The sequence below is a fragment of the Eumetopias jubatus genome, unplaced genomic scaffold (genome assembly GCF_037043125.1).
Source record: "Eumetopias jubatus isolate StellerSeaLion01/CBP00866 unplaced genomic scaffold, mEumJub1_p1.0 scaffold_5, whole genome shotgun sequence".
Taxonomy (NCBI): domain Eukaryota; kingdom Metazoa; phylum Chordata; class Mammalia; order Carnivora; family Otariidae; genus Eumetopias; species Eumetopias jubatus.
In genome coordinates, this window is record NW_028274811.1 from 33,991,457 (window position 1) to 34,009,289 (window position 17,833).

Sequence of the window (17,833 nt, forward strand, 5' to 3'; positions counted from 1 at the left end):
ACAAGGACATGGAGCAACTGGAACTGTCGTTTTTTGCTGGTTTCAGTAAAACCACATTTGTAAACTTTCTGCAATATCTGTTAAGGCTAAATATATGTGTTCATCTTTGCACACAGAAGTCTGACTTCTAGGAATATATTCAACATAAATGCTCACAGACACCAAAAGATATGTACAAGAATGTTGGTAGCAGTGCTATTCAAAATATCACCAAACTGGAACACCCCAATGTGCATCAACCGGGGAATAGATAAATAGTAGCACAGTCATACAATAGAATAATATAAAGCACTGAGAATAAAATAAATTAGGACAATATATAACAGATGGATTTTAAAAACATAATGTTGAGTAAAAGAAGCCAAACATAAAAGAGAAATACTACATAAGTCCATTTGCATAAAAGTTCAAAAAAAAGAAAAGAAAAAATCTATGATAATAGATGTCAGAAGTATGCTTACCTTTAGGGGAGAGAGTAATGACCAAACAAAAACAGAAGGGAGCTTCTAGGGTTTTGGTAACATTTTAGTTTTAGTTTAGTTTCTACTTATAGGACTGTGTTCACTTCCTGTAAAATGTATTGAGTTGTACACTTATCACTTGTACACCTTCTGATATGTTATATTTCAAAATAAAAATAACTTTTGTAAAATTGCAAACTTTTGTAAACATCGGTTAACACTTATTTCTTGAATGTAATCAAATAAGAAACCCAACAAGAGGTTTCTTCTCAAAATGTATTTTATGAAGAACACTAATATATCATTTAGTTTGTTCTGAAAAGTATTACTGCACTGAAAGTTAACAAATGTTTCTTTAGAATTTCCAATACCTAAGAACTGGAGATACGATCCGGCGCACTTCTGTGACTTAAAAGGACTTTGATAGTGTATACAAGTTATAATTTGGAATGAAATGGCAAATACTACATGCCATAGTAAGTAAGGACACCTGGTGGCGCTGCAGGCTAGAGTATGAATGAAAGGCTCTATGGCTATCCTGGACGCCATTGAGCTGGAATCAGAACAATGAGTGCTTCCTAAAAGAAGGAAGCATTTTAGTAAGATCTAGGGGCAGTTATCTTCAGAGAGGACATCATTCTAGGGCGAGTCAGTCAGAAATATCTAAATCGAGGTTATTTAACCAAATCATCTGGGTTGATTGTATACAGAGTTAAAGAAACTGCACCTTCTTGAATTGGGTCTGAACAATGGAGACTGCGCTAGCAAAAACGCCACAGAAAAGGCAAGTTATCTTTCTTGCTATATTGTTGCTTTTGTGGGAGGCTGGCTCTGACGCAATTAGGTATTCCATGCCGGAAGAAACAGAAAGTGGCTCCTTTGTGGCCAACCTGGCTAAAGACCTGGGGCTCAGTGTGGGGGAGTTAGCTACTCGGGGCGCGCGAATCCATTACAAAGGAAACAAACAGGTCTTGCAGCTGGATATAGAAACCGGGAATTTGCTGCTATATGGAAAACTAGACCGGGAGGTGCTTTGCGGGGCTACAGATCCCTGTATATTATATTTCCAGTTATTACTGGAAAACCCGGTGCAGTTTTTTCAGGCTGATCTGCAACTTACGGATATAAATGACCATTCCCCACAGTTCCTAGAAAAGGAAATGCTCCTAAAAATCCCAGAGAATGTTCAGCCAGGGACCGTATTTCCTTTGAAAATAGCTCAGGACTTGGACATAGGTATCAACACTGTGCAGAACTACACAATCAGCCCCAACTCCCATTTTCACGTTGTCACTCGTAATCGCGGAGATGGCAGAAAATACCCAGAGCTCATGCTGGACAAAGCGCTGGATCGGGAGGAGCAGTCTGAGCTCAGTTTAACCCTCACGGCGCTGGATGGTGGGACTCCGCCCAGGTCCGGGACCACTGCAGTCCACATTGAAGTCGTGGACATCAATGATAATGCTCCTCAGTTTTTACAGTCGCTCTATGAGGTACCGGTTCCAGAGAACAGCCCCCTAAACTCCTTAGTTGTTGTTGTCTCTGCCCAAGATTTAGATGCAGGAACAAATGGGAATATAGTCTACACTCTATTCCAAGGCAATGAAGTTACTCAACCATTTGTAATAGATGAAATTACAGGAGAAATTCGTCTGAAAAAGGCATTGGATTTCGAGGCAACTCGATACTATAATGTGGAAATTGCAGGCACAGACGGCGGGGGCCTTTCAGGAAAATGCACTGTAGCTATAGAGGTTGTGGATGTGAATGACAACGCCCCTGAACTTACCATGTCGACGCTCACAAGCTCTACCCCAGAAAACTCACCAGAGACTGTAGTGGCTGTTTTCAGTGTTTCTGATCCAGACTCCGGGGACAACGGTAGGATGGTTTGCTCCATCCAGAAGGATCTCCCCTTTCTCCTGAAACCCACATTCAAGAACTTTTACACCCTAGTTACGGAGAGACCACTGGACAGAGAGAGCCAGGCCGAGTACAACATCACCATCACCGTCACCGACCTGGGGACCCCCAGGCTGAAAACCCAGCACAACATAACGGTGACGGTCTCCGACGTCAACGACAACGCCCCGGCCTTCAGCCAAGCCGCCTACACCCTGCGGGTGCGCGAGAACAACAGCCCCGCCCTGCACATCGGCAGCGTGAGCGCCACCGACAGAGACTCGGGCGCCAACGCGCAGGTCACCTACTCGCTGCTGCCGCCCCAGGACCCGCAGCTGCCGCTGGCCTCGCTGGTGTCCATCAACGCGGACAACGGGCAGCTGTTCGCGCTCAGGTCCCTGGATTTCGAGGCGCTGCGGGCGTTCGAGTTCCGCGTGGGCGCGGCCGACCGCGGCTCGCCGGCGCTCAGCAGCCAGGCGCTGGTGCGCGTGCTCGTGGTGGACGACAACGACAACTCGCCCTTCGTGCTGTACCCGCTGCAGAACGGCTCCGCGCCCTGCACCGAGCTGGTGCCCAGGGCGGCCGAGGCGGGCTACCTGGTGACCAAGGTGGTGGCGGTGGACGGCGACTCGGGCCAGAACGCCTGGCTGTCGTACCAGCTGCTCAAGGCCACGGAGCCCGGGCTGTTCGGCGTGTGGGCGCACAGCGGCGAGGTGCGCACGGCCAGGCTGCTGAGCGAGCGCGACGCCGTCAAGCACAGGCTGGTGGTGCTGGTCAAGGACAATGGCGAGCCGCCGCTGTCGGCCAGCGTCACGCTGCACGTGCTGCTGGTGGACGGCTTCTCGCAGCCCTACCTGCCGCTCCCGGACGCGGCGGCGGCCGAGGCCCGCGCCGACCCGCTCACCGTCTACCTGGTGGTCGCCTTGGCGTCGGTGTCGTCGCTCTTCCTGTTCTCGGTGCTGGTGTTCGTGGCGGTGCGGCTGTGCAGGAGGAGCCGGGCGGCGTCGGGGGGCGGCTGCTCGGTGCCCGAGGGCCCCTTTCCGGGCCACCTGGTGGACGTCAGCGGCGCGGGGACCCTGTCCCACAGCTACCAGTACGAGGTGCGTCTGACAGAAGGCCCCGGGTCAAATGAGTTCAAGTTCTTGAAGCCTATTATCCCCAAATTTCCGCCCCATGGAGCTGTCGAAGAAATTGAGGAAAACGCCACCTTCCGGAATAGCTTTGGATTCAATTAGGGATCTGATCACAATGCCATGTGTTTTGCCATTTATCTCTAATTTCCCCAAATACCGAGTTTGAGAACGTCATGGAGAAAAACCCCACCTTCAGGTATGATTTCCCTTTTGTAGTAAATTAATCCTTTGAACTTTATCTTGTCCAGTTTTGAAAAACTGAATTCTATGTCATTGCATCTATTTATACAGTGCCACCCCAAATCTAAGCATGCTCTTGATTTTTCTGAGATGTTTGCTCCTGATGGTATTTGTCAGGGTGAGCTATTTTAATGAAATCAAATATTGTTTTTCTCTGTATTCTATTCATTGTTTCATCATACTCTCAGTGTTTTTGATGCTAAATAGCAAAACAAAATGTTTTTACATAATTTTGTTTTCAAAGGAATACATGCACATGATAACAAATGTAATGTGTGAGAAAACCTGACAAAAAGCAACAATAATCTGGGCACCTGGGTAGCCCCAATGGTTAAGACTGGGCTCTTGGTTTTGGCTCAGGTCTTGATTTCAGGGTCAGGATCTGCCTGTGTGGGGCTCTGGCTCAGAGCGGAGTCAGCTTGAAATTCTCTCTTTCTCTCTTCCTCTGCCCCTTCCCACCCTCCCCCGCCCCCGCTCTCTCTCAAATAAGTAAATTGTTTTTTTTTTAAAAAGCAACAATCTTCTAGCTCTGATCTACACTGGGAAACATTTTGTTAAACAAACATTTTTTATTGAATTATACATACAGAAAAGGGAACAAATCCTGACATCAGCTCAATGTGTTTTAAGAAAGTGAACATACTTGGTACCGGTATCTTGATGAAGAAATGAAACATTGCTAGCATTTCAGGTGCCACACAAATTACCCCTTAAAGTCACTAGCAGCCCAAGTATAACAAATATCCTGACTGCCAATACTATGTTTTAGTTTTTGCCTGTTTTGAATTTGTATCAGTGGAATAGTAGAGTATGAACTATTTTGTGTCTGGCTTCTTTCACTGAACATTATGTTTCTGAAATTTGTCCATGATATTGCTTTTAATTTTAGTTTTTTTATTATCATTGCTGTGTAGTATTCCATTGTATGAATCTTTCACAATTTATTGCCCATCCTATTTGGGTTGGTACAAGGTTTGACTGTTGGAATAATACTGCTTTGAACATTCTCATACATGTCCTTTGGCAAACATTTATATGCCTTTCTTTGGTGTATACCTAGGAGTGAAATTGCTGCTCATTTACAAAGTACATGGTCACTTTTAGTAGATACTTCCAAATAGTTTTCCAAACTGGTTGTACCAATTTACACTGCTGTCAGTACAGTCTGGATGTACCAGTTCCTCCACATTTTTGCCAAAACTTGGTATTTGTTTTTCATTTTATCCATTGGAAAGTACTTTTAAATCTTTTATTTCTAGTTCTTTTTGTATTCATTTATTCATTACTAAAGAATGTGTTTGTAACTTTTTCATAAACTTAAAACAATTTCCTCAATTTCCTGCTGTTGTTTAGTACCTAGCACACTTAAAACTCTCATTCATCCTTAACATATGGCTGTGTCACTGTTTTCCAGTACTTCCCTGCACAAACTGAAATCTTTTATTTATTATTCCACTAGCAACATTTATTGTTCCACTAACAACAGTTCCTTTGCATTTACTTCTATGACAGAATAGAATACAGTTCTTATTTTTTTCCTCTTACCTCTTTCTCCCTTACACTTTCAGACCTCTATCAAATTAACTTTTACTTTTGTCAATGTTGATGACATTTTTTACTCTACAACCATAGCTAAGAATTCCCCCTTTTGTCTGTAGATCTGTTTTCTGAAAATCAATATTAAAAATTCACCATTAATGACATATAAATTATGAATGCCCTGCAGCCAAAGATCACCAGGAACACACTGTATCAGAACAAAGTTGGGTTTATTGACTTGTTGTAAGGAGGGAGACTGCACATCCTGGGAAAGCATGGGTTACCTTAGTAATAGCGCCTTAAAAAGGAGCATAGGTTTTGGGCTTGTGTTCAGTGATTTTGCATAGAGTTCAAGGAAGTAGCCATGGATTAGATGCTTTCAGTGAATGGCAGTAATTCTATTATAGGACTCTTACTGAATTTTATTTAGGAGATGAGAAGAACAAAATGAGGTTAAAGCTGTAACTGGTTTTTTTTTATTATTTTTGTTTTGTTTTAAAGATTTTATTTATTTATTTGACAGAGAGAAACACTCAGAGAGAGAGGGAACACAAGCAAGGGGAGTGGATGAGGGCAGGGAGCCCAATGCAGGGCTCAATCCCAGGACCCTGGGATCATGACCCGAGCCTAAGGCAGATGCTTAACGACAGCCACCCAGGTGCCCCTGTAACTGTTTTTTTAAAACCTGCATTCACTCATAATAAGCTAGGACAGAGGGCTTGGTCATTTTTTTTTTTTTTTTGGTTTTTACATGTTCTTGTTTTTGTCTCTGCTCAAGCATGATCATGATGTCATATTATTGTGGTTTTGTTCCATTTTATCACAATGATCTTTAATGATGTTCTGTGAAGTTGTTTATATTCAACAGGAGAAGATCATGGCCCATTTGTGGGTGCTAAGCCAGTTCCTATTTATAAGAGGCTGATTTTCTCTTTCTCAAAATATTCATTGCACTATAAAATCCCTAGAAGAAAGCACAGGAGAAAAGCTTCATGACACTGAATTTGGCAATGATTTCTTGGGCATGACACCAAAAGCAATGAAGGCAAAAATAGACAAATGACACTACATCAAACTTAAAAACTTTTATGCATCAAAGAACACAGTCAACAGTGAAAAGGCCACCTATCAAATGGGAGAAAATATCTGCAAATCTTTTATCTGATAAGGGGTTAATGTCCATAATATTTAAGAACTCCTACAACCCAACAGAAACAACAAAATATCAAGTAACCTCATTAAAAAATGAACAAAGTAATTGAATAGACATTTCTCCAAAGATGATGTGCAGATGACCAACAAAAATATGAAAAAATGCTCAACATCACTAATCATCAGAGAAATGGAGATCCAAACCACAATGAGGTATTACCTTACACACACATGAGGATGACTGCTATCAAAAACCAGAAAATAGCAAGTGTTTGTAAGGATGTAGAGAAACTGGTACCTTTGTGCACTGTTGGTGAGATTGTAAAATCATGCAACTGCTATAAAAACAGTATGGAGGCTCCTCAAAAAATTTAAAAGAGAACTTGTATATGATCCAGCAGTCTCATTCCTGGGTGTATATCTACAGGAATTGAAAGCAAGATCTCAAAAAGGTCTTTGTGCACCCATATTCATAGCAGCAGTATTCACAACTGGCAAGAGATGGATGCAACCCGAATACCCACATGTGGATGAATGAATAAACAAAATGTGGTGTGTGTGTAAAGAATGGGAATATTATTCAGCCTTAAAAAAGGAAGGCAAGCCTATCACATGCTACAGCATGGATGAACTTTGAACACATTATTCTAAGTAAAATAAGATAGTCACAAAAAGGCAAATACTGTATGATTCCACTTAAATCATGTATCTAAAGTTGTTAAATTCATACAAACAGAAAGTAGAATGGTGATTACCAGGGATGGGGGGAGGAGGAGAAGGGGAGTTTTGTTTAAAGGGTATGGAGTTTCAAATTTGCAAAATGAAAATGTTCTGAAGATCGGTTTCACAACAATGTGAATATACTTAACACTGCTGAACTGTACACTGAAAAATTGTTATGATGGTAAATTTTGTTATATTTTTAACTACAATAAAATATGTTGTTCATTGCAGAACCATATTGCTTAGTGGTAAAGACTGCGTTTTCTGCTCCTTTGATCTATTCTTGTGTTTCCTGTGCCATTGAAAATAGAGTGTTCCTAGAATCAAAATCAAATATTCACCGTTTTAGACTCCATCAGTTGGCTTTACCATATCTTCAAATATCTTTAAATCAATAATTTAGGTTCCCAAGGGGGCAGAGCAAGATGGCGGAGGAGTAGGAGACCTGGATTTCATCTGGTCTCAGGAATTCAGCTGAATAGGGATCAAACCATTCTGAACACCTACGAACTCAACAGGAGATCAAAGAGAAGAATAGCAACAACTCTCTGAACAGAAAAGCGACCAATTTCTGGAAGGTAGGACGTGCGGAGAAGTGAATCCGAGGCGATATTCGGGAAGATAGACGGCAGGGGAGGGGGACTCCCTCGGCCACTTCTGGCAAGTGATAGAGCCACGGAGCACAAAGTCGGAACTTTTAGAAGTCGGCTCCGCTGAGGGATGTCGCTCCAGTGGCTAAGCGGGGGGTGGGACCCTCACGGGACAGTGTGGTCTCAGGACCCTCAGGGTCACAGAAAGACCGGGGGTGCCTGAGTGCGGCAGAGCTCCCAGGTATCGGAGCGGGGAAGCCGGCTGCAGAGACGGAGCCGAGGCGCGGGCTCTCAGCTCGGTGTTGCCATAAACTATGATCCGCGGCCCAGTCGGGCCACTGCTCCTCCAGCAGGGACCCAACAAGCGGCAGATCTGGGGAGACTCCCCTTCCTCCCTGGAGAGGAACGGCACGGGAGCACACCGCAGGGATCTCCTGGGTTTGGAGACTCCACAGGGGGTCGGGTGCCAGAGATAGAAATGCTCGATACAGGCCGGGTGAGCACAGAGTGCGGCCGGAGACCAGGGAGACGGGAGTGACTGCTTTTCTCTGGGGGCGCACTGAGGAGCGGGGCCCCGAGTTCTCAGCTCCTCTGGGTGGAGATTGGGAGGCCACCATTTTCACCCTGGTCCTCCAAAGCTGTACCGAGAGCTTGCAGGGAACAAAAGCTCCTGAGAGCAAACCCGAGCAGCTTGCTTAGGCCGGACCAATAAGGGCGGGGCAATTCCACCTCCGGCAAAGACATTTGGGAACCACTGCAACAGGCCCCTCCCCCAGAAGATCAGCACGAACAGCCAGCAAGCCAAGAACAAGTTTACCAATCAAGGAGAATGGGAGAACTCCAGCGCTAGGGGAACACTGCACATAGAATTCATGGCTTTTTTTTTTTACCATGATTCATTAGTTTTTCAAAGTTAATTTTTTAACTGTTTTTTTTTTAATTTTTCTTTTTCCCTTTTTCAACCAACATCTTATTGATCCTTTTTTAAAAAAACATTTTTTATTTTTCATTTTTAGAGTCATATTTTATCCCTTCATAGTAGTTACCCTTATTTTTGGCATATATATATAAGTTGTTCTCTTTTTAAAATTTTGAGATACAGTTTCTTCTAACAGATCAAAATATACCTTAAATAACTGGTGTATGGATTTGTTCTAGTCTCCTGCCTGATCACATTCTCTCCCTTTTTTTTCTTTTTTTTTTAAATCTTCTTTCTTTTTTCAAACAACCTCTTATCTTATCAATTCCTTTAATACAATCTTTTATAATTTTCATCTTTACAGTCATCTTCCATTCCTTCATTGTATCAACCCTTATTTTGTACATATATAAGTCTTTCTTCCTTTAAAATTTTAGGAGGCACTTTTGTCTAACAGACCAAAATACACCCAAAATCTAGTGTGTGGCACTGATCTATGCACTAGCCTGATCATATTTGATATATTCTGGGTTTTTTTGTATTGTTCTGTTTTTGATTTTATCTTTTGCTTTTTGTTATTTTTTCCCCCTTTCTTTTTTCTTTCTTTCCCTTTCTTTTCCCCTGGTTTCAGGTCTTTTCTGATTTGTATAGAGTATATTTGCTGGGGATGTTGTTAACCTGTTAGCATTTTGTTCTCTCATTCATCTATTCTCCTCTGGACAAAATGACAAGACGAAAAAAATCACCTCAGCAAAAAGAACAAGAGGTAGTACCGTCAGCCAGGGACCTACTCAATACGGACATTAGTACAATGTCGGACCTAGAGTTCAGAATCATGACTTTAAAGATAGTAGCTGGGCTTGAAAAAAGCGTGGAAGGTATTAGAGAAACCCTTTCTGGAGAAATAAAAGAACTAAAATCTAACCAAGTCAAAATCAAAAAGGCTATTAATGAGGTGCAATCAAAAATGGGGTCACTAACTGCTAGGGTAAATGAGGCCGAAGAGAGAATCAGCGATATAGAAGACCAAATGATGGAAAATAAAGAGGCTGAGAAAAAGAGAGAGAAACAACTACAGGATCACGAGGGCAGAATTTGGGAGATAAGCGATATGGTAAGATGAAACAATATTAGAATAATTGGGATCCCAGAAAAAGAAGAAAGAGAGAGAGGGGCAGAAGGTATATGGAGCAAATAATAGAGAACTTCCCTAATGTGAGAAAGGAAACAAGCATCAAAATCGAGGAGGCACAGAGAACCCCTCTCAAAATCAATAAAAATAGGTCAACACCCCGACATCTAATAGTAAAACTTACGAGTCTCAGAGAAAAAGAGAAAATCCTGAAAGCAGCTCGGGAGAAGAGATATGTAACCTACAATGGTAGAAATATTAGATTGGCAACAGACCTATCCACAGAGACCTGGCAGGCCAGAAAGGACTGGCATGATATCTTCAGAGCACTAAACGAGAAAAATATGCAGCCAAGAATACTATATCCAGCTAGGCTGTCATTGAAAATAGAAGGAGAGATAAAAAGCTTCCAGGACAAACAAAAACTAAAGGAATTTGCAAACACGAAACCAGCCCTCCGAGAAATATTGAAAGGGGTCCTCTAAGCAAAGAGAGAGCCTAAAAGCAGCAGAGATCAGAAAGGAACACAGACAATATACAGTAACAGTCACCCTACAGGCAATACAATGGCACTAAATTCATACCTTTCAATAGTTACCCTGAATGTAAATGGGCTAAATGCCCCAATCAAAAGACACAGGCTATCACTGGATTAAAAAACAAGACCCATCAATATGCTGTCTACAAGAGACTCATTTTAGACCCAAAGACACCCCCAGATTGAAAGTGAGGGGGTGGAAAACCATTTACCATGCTAATGGACACCAAAAGAAAGCTGGGGTGGCAATCCTTATATCAGACAAATTAGATTTTAAAACAAACACTGTAATAAGAGATGAAGAAGGACACTATATCCTACTTAAAGGGTCTATCCAACAAGAAGATCTAACAATTGTAAATATCTATGCCCCTAACATGGGAGCAGCCAATTATATAAGGCAATTAATAACAAAAGCAAAGGAACACATTGACAACAATACAATAATAGTGGGGGACTTTAACACCCCCCTGACTGAGATGGACAGATCATCTAAGCAAAAGATCAACAAGGAAATAAAGACTTTAAATGACACACTGGACCAAATGGACTTCACAGACATATTCAGAACATTCCATCCCAAAGCAACGGAATACACATTCTTCTCTAGTGCCCATGGAACATTCTCCAGAATTGATCACATCGTAGGTCACAAATCAGGTCTCAACCGGTACCAAAAGATTGGGATTATTCCCTGCATATTTTCAGACCACAATGCTTTGAAACTAGAACTCAGTCACAAGAGGAAAGTTGGAAAGAACTCAAATACATGGGGGCTAACGAGCATCCTACTAAAGAATGAATGGGTCAACCAGGAAATTAAAGAGGAATTTAAAAAATTCATGGAAACCAATGAAAATGAAAACACAACGGTTCAAAATCTTTGGGATACAGCAAAAGCAGTCCTGAGAGGAAAGTATATAGCAATACAAGCCTTTCTCAAGAAACAAGAAAGGTCTCAAATACACAACCTAACCCTACACCCAAAGGAGCTGGAGAAAGAACAGCAAATAAAGCCTAAACCCAGCAGGAGAAGAGAAATAATAAAGATCAGAGCAGAAATCAATGAAATAGAAACCAAAAGAACAGGAGAACAGTTCAACGAAACCAGGAGCTTGTTCTTTGAAAGAATTAACAAGATTGATAAACCCCTGGCCAGACTGATCAAAAAGAAAAGAGAAATGACCCAAATCAACAAAATCATGAATGAAAGGGGAGAGATCACAACCAACACCAAAGAAATACAAACAATTATAAGAACATATTATGAGCAACTCTATGCCAGCAAATTAGATAACCTGGAAGAAATGGGTGCATTCCTAGAGATGTATCAACTACCAAAATTGAACCAGGAAGAAATAGAAATCCTGAACAGACCTATAACCACTAAGGAAATTGAAGCAGTTTTCAAAAATCTCCCAACAAACAAAAATCCAGGGCCAGATGGCTTCCCAGGGGAATTCTATCAGACATTTAAAGAAGAATTAATACCTATTCTCCTGAAACTGTTCCAAAAAATAGAAATGGAAGGAAAACTTCCAAACTCATTTTATGAGGCCACCATTACCTTGATCCCAAAACCAGACAAAGACCCCATCAAAAAGGAGAATTACAGACCAATATCCTTGATGAACATGGATGCAAAAATTCTCACCAAAATACTAGCCAATAGGATCCAACAGTACATTAAAAGGGTTATTCACCATGACCAAGTGGGATTTATCCCTGGGCTGCAAGGTTGGTTCAACATCCACAAATCAATCAACATGATACAATACATTAACAAAAGAAAGAACAAGAATCATACGATCCTCTCAATAGTTGCAGAAAAAGCATTTGACAAAGTACAGCATCCTTTCTTGATCAAAACTCTTCAGAGTATAGGGATAGAGGGTACACACCTTAATATCATAAAAGCCATCTATGAAAAACCTACAGCGAGTATCATTCTCAATGGGGAAAAGCTGAGAGCTTTTCCCCTAAGGTCAGGAATGCGGCAGGGATGTCCACTCTCACCACTGCTATTCAACATAGTATTAGAAGTCCTAGCCACAGCAATCAGACAACAAAACGAAATCAAAGGCATCCAAATCGGCAAAGAGGAAGTCAAACTCTCACTCTTTGCAGATGATATGATACTGTATGTGGAAAACCCAAAAGACTCCACCCCAAAACTGCTAGAACTCATACAGGAATTCAGTAAAGTAGCAGGATATAAAATCAATGCACAGAAATCAGTGGCGTTCCTATACATCAACAACAAGACAGAAGAGAGACAAATCAAGGAGTCGATCCCATTTACAATTGCACCCAAAACCATAAGACACCTAGGAATAAACTTAACCAAAGAGTCAAAGGATCTGTACTCAGAAAACGATAAAATACTCATGAAAGAAATTGAAGAAGACACAAAGAAATGGAAAAACGTTCCATGCTCATGGATTGGAAGAACAAACATTGTGAAGGTGTCAATGCTACCTAGAGCAATCTACACATTCAATGCAATCCCCATCAAAATCCCATCCACGTTTTTCAAAGAAATGGAACAAATAATCCTAAAATTTGTATGGAACCAGAAGAGACCCCGAATAGCCAGAGGAATCTTGAAAAAGAAAAGCAAAGCTGGTGGCAACACAATTCCGGACTTCCAGCTCTATTACAAAGCTGTCATCATCAAGACAATATGGTACTGGCACAAAAACAGACACATAGGTCAATGGAACAGAATAGAGAGCCCAGAAATGGACCCTCAACTCTATGGTCAACTGATCTTTGACAAAGCAGGAAAGAATGTCCAATGGAATAAAGACAGTCTCTTCAACAAATGGTGTTGGGAAAATTGGACAGCCACATGCAGAAGAATGAAACTGGACCATTTCCTTACACCACACACAAAAATAGACTCCAAATGGTTGAAAGACCTAAATGTGAGACAGGAGTCCATCAAAATCCTAAAGGAGAACACAGGTAGCAACCTCTTCGACCTCAGCCACAGCAACTTCTTCCTAGAAACATCGCCAAAGGCAAGGGAAGCCAGGGCAAAAATGAACTCTTGGGATTTCATCAAGATAAAAAGCTTTTGCACAGCAAAAGAAACAGTCAACAAAACCAAAAGACAACCGACAGAATGGGAGAAAATATTTGCAAATGACATATCAGATAAAGGGCTAGTATCCAAAATCTATAAAGAACTTATCAAACTCAACACCTAAAGAACAAATAATCCAATCAAGAAATGGGCAGAATACATGAACAGACATTTTTCCAAAGAAGACATCCAAATGGCCAACAGACACATGAAAAAGTCTCCACATCGCTCGGCATCAGGGAAATCCAAATCAAAACCTGAATGAGATACCACCTCACACCAGTCAGATGGCTAAAATTAACAAGTCAGGAAACGACAGATGTTGGCAGGGATGCGGAGAAAGGGAAATCCTCCTATACTGTTGGTGGGAATGCAAGCTGGTGCAACCACTCTGGAAAACAGTATGGAGGTTCCTCAAACAGTTGAAAATAGAGGTACCATACGATCCAGCAATTGCACTACTGTGTATTTACCCCACAGATACAAATGTAGGGATCCGAAGGGGTCCGTGCACCCCAATGTTTATAGCAGCAATGTCCACAATAGCCAAACTGTGGAAAGAGCCAAGATGTCCATCGACAGATGAATGGATAAAGAAGAGGTGGTATATATACACAATGGAATATTATGCAGCCATCAAAAGGAATGAGATCTTGCCATTTGCAACGACATGGGTGGAACTGGAGGGTGTTATGTTGAGTGAAATAAGTCAATCAGAGAAAGACATGTATCATATGACCTCACTGATATGAGGAATTCTTAATCTCAGGAAACAAACTGAGTGTTGCTGGAGTGGTGGGGGGTGGGAGGGATGGGGTGGCTGGGTGATAGACATTGGGGAGGGTATGTGCTATGGTGAGCACTGTGAATTGTGCAAGACTGTTGAATCACAGATCTGTACTTCTGAAACAAATAATGCAACATATGTTAAGAAAAAAGAAAAAGAAGAAGATAGCAGGAGGGGAAGAATGAACGGGAGTAAGTCGGAGGGGGAGACAAACCATGAGAGACCATGGACTCTGAAAAACAAACTGAGGGTTCTAGAGGGGAGGAGGGTGGGGAGATGGGTTAGCCTGGTGATAGGTATTAAAGAGGGCACATTCTGCGTGGAGAACTGGGTGTTATGCACAAAGAATGAATCATGGAACACTACATCAAAAACTAACGATGTAATGTATTGTGATTAACATAACAATAAAAAATTAAAAAAAATAATTCAGGTTCCCATATTTCTTGCCCAAAGCCCTCTATCTCTCTGCTTCTTTCTGGACTAAATGATCTCTAAATGTGAACAAAACTATCATCTTGTCTTCATACCTCTCCTATTTAAGTCCATTGGTAGATTACTTATCTCCTTTTTAAAAAAAAAAAAAATTCCCTCTCTTTGCTACAGTATATCCTCAAGTGGATTCCTGAGAGGGTATTCGAAAAATGAACTCTTGTCTCTGCATGTCTGAAAATGCATTTAGTTTCCTTACACTTCATTGATATGTTATATATGTCATTTAATGTCATATATTTTTACAATTCATGCTTTTTCATATCTGGGATTATTTCTTCTCTACTATTTTTCCTTAATAACTGTATTCCTAATTTTGTTTTTTTCTCTGAGACTTGTGTTTGTCAGATATTGAACATTCTCAATTATTCCTCTATGTTTCTCATATTTCTCTTGTATTTTACATCTTTGGTTTTTCTTCTCCATCCTTTTTTAAAGTAAGTCCCTCACCTTATTTTGAGTATTTCTATTTCTTCTCCTAGGAGAAGTGTTGATATTTGTTGCTACAGGAAGCAGGGAGATCCTGGCAACTTCACAACAGAGGAGCAACATGCTGAAAACATAGGGGAAAAGCCTCATGACATCATATTTGTTAATCCACACCAAAAGACATCATAGTCAAATTTCTGAAAACTAAAGGCAAGAAAAATATCTTGAAAGCAGTGAAAGAGAAATGACACATTATTCATAGAGCAATAACAATTTGAATGACAGTAGACTTCTCACCAAAAACCACAGAAGTCAGAAGAAGGACACATAGTTTTCAAGTGCTGAGAGAAAAGAAATGTTAACCCAGAATCCTATATCCAGTGAAAATATCCTTCAGGAAGAGAATTTGTTGCCAGTACACCTACCCTAAAAGAATGGCTGATGAAAGGTCTCCAAACGGAAAGGAATCAATTAAAAAGAAAGGAATTTTGGGACTCTGAGCATGCGACTCTTGATCTCAGGGTTGTAAGTTCGAGCTCCATGTTGGACGTGGAGGCTACTTAAAAAAAAAAAAAAAAAGGAATCTTGGGACATCAGTAAAGAAGAAAAACACAGTAAACAAAAACATGGGTAAATGTTATAGACTTTCCTTCTCTTGAGTTTCATAAATTATGTTTGATGGTTGAATCCCCAATTATATCTGATTATGTCTGATATAATTCTAAGTATATAGAGAGGAAATTTTTAAGACAATTATAAATGGGGATGTAAAGGGATATAAAGGGAGGTAAGTTTTCCACCCTGCTCTTGAACTGGTAAAATGACAATACCAGTAAACTATGATAAGTTATGTATGGAGCAACCACTGTAAAAGCTATACAGTGTGATACACTAAAAAACACTACAGATAAATCTAATTGGAATTCTAAAAAATGTTCTAATAACCCACAGGAAAGCAGGAAAAAGAAAACAGAAACAAAAAACCCTCCAGGGAACAAATAGAAAACAAAAAAATGTTAGGCTTATGCTCTAATATCAGTTATTACATTACATGTAAATGGTCTAAACACACCAATTAAAGCAAAGAGATTGATATAATGGGTTAAAAAATGTCCAACTGTATGCTGTCTACAAGACCCTTCACTTCAAATATAATGATATAGGCAGATTGAATGTAAAAAGATGGGAAATATATTATGCAAATGTTAATAAAAATATATCAGGAGCGACCATACTAATGTCAGATAAAGTAGACATCAAAGGGAAGAAAATGACAAGAAAGTGGGGAAGAAAGTGACAGATTACTTCAGGACATTATATAACAATAAAAGAAGACAAAGCATTCCTATGTATTCCATACATATTTAGTATGTATACACCAAGTTAACAAAGTTGCACATTATGTGAAGCAAAAACGGACAGAAGTGAAAGGAAAAATAGATCTACAATCAAAGTTGGATACTTCAACACCCTCTCTTAACAAGTGATAGAACAACTAGACAGAAAATCAGCAAGAACTCAGACCTAAACAACATCATCAACCAACAGAATCTAATCCATATTTATGAAATTCCTAGCCAAAAACAGTAGAATACACATTTTTTCCAAATGCTTTCAGAAAATATACAAGATAAACTACATAAACAAGGCCATAACACAAACTTCAACTGATTTAAAAGGACTGAAATCATACAATGTGGGTTCTCCAATCACAATGGAATCAAACTAAAAAATCAATAACATAAAAACAACACTTCAAACACTTGAAAACTAAACAACACACTTCTCATTAATCCCTGCATCAAAGACAAAGTCTCAAGGGATATAAAAAAATATATCAAGCTTAATTGAAAATGAAAAGACAACAAATTAAAATTTGTAAGACACAGCTAAAGCAGTGCAGAGAGGGATATCTATAACATTAAAAGCATACATTAGAGAAGAGGAAAAGTCTCAAATCAATGATCTAATCTCCCACCTCAAGAATCTAGGAAAAGAACAGTAAAATAAACCCAAAGCAAGCGGGAGAAGCAGGAGGAAGGAAATAATAAAAATAATAGAAGAAACCAATGAAATCCAAAATAAAAATAATAGAGAAAATCAGTGAAATAAAAAGCTGGTTCTTTGTGGTTGTTTTTTTAGTGGGGGAGGGGCAGAGAGAGAGAGAGGGAGAGAAAAAGAATCTTAAGCAGGCTCCATGCCCAGCGCAGAGCCATGGGGCTCGATGATCTCACACCCCTGAGATCATGAGCTGAGATGAAATCAAGAGTTGGAAGCTTAACTGCCTGAGCCACCCAGGAGCCCCTCAAATCCTTTATATTTTCAAACTCTTCTGCATCATTTCTCCCATCAATTCAGAGGGTTAAGTGATTGCTTACATATTTCCATCTTTGCCCTGAAGTATTGTTTTTCCTTGGATATAGCTAAATTAAATAAGATTTTTTAAGAGATTCATAACAAAATTAAAGAAGATTTGGAAGACTAACCTTAAAGGTTATATTTGTCTTTCATTTTTCATAAACTTGAAGAATTTTTATTTTTTTTAATTTTATTTGAATTAAATTAATTAACATATAGTGTATTATTAGTTTCAGAGGTTGGGTTCAGTGACTCATCAATTGCATATAACACCCAGTGCTCATTACATCATGTGCCCTCCTTAATGCCCATCACCCAGTTACACCATTCCCCCCACCCTCCTCCCTAAC

The 17,833-nt window shown here is 40.3% G+C and overlaps 1 protein-coding gene across 1 annotated transcript; it reads left to right on the top strand.

Annotated features, from left to right (window-relative positions):
* Positions 1-1,210: 1,210 nt before the first annotated feature.
* On the top strand, positions 1,211-3,598 carry PCDHB5 (protocadherin beta 5). Its single transcript, XM_028097072.2, has one exon. The coding sequence runs from the start codon at positions 1,211-1,213 to the stop codon at positions 3,596-3,598; it is 2,388 nt and encodes a 795-aa protein (XP_027952873.2).
* The last annotated feature ends 14,235 nt before the right edge of the window (positions 3,599-17,833 follow it).

Bases quoted from the DNA above. Each gene is read 5' to 3' on its own strand.
- PCDHB5 (XM_028097072.2), top strand. From the start codon at position 1,211: ATGGAGACTGCGCTAGCAAAAACGCCACAGAAAAGGCAAGTTATCTTT.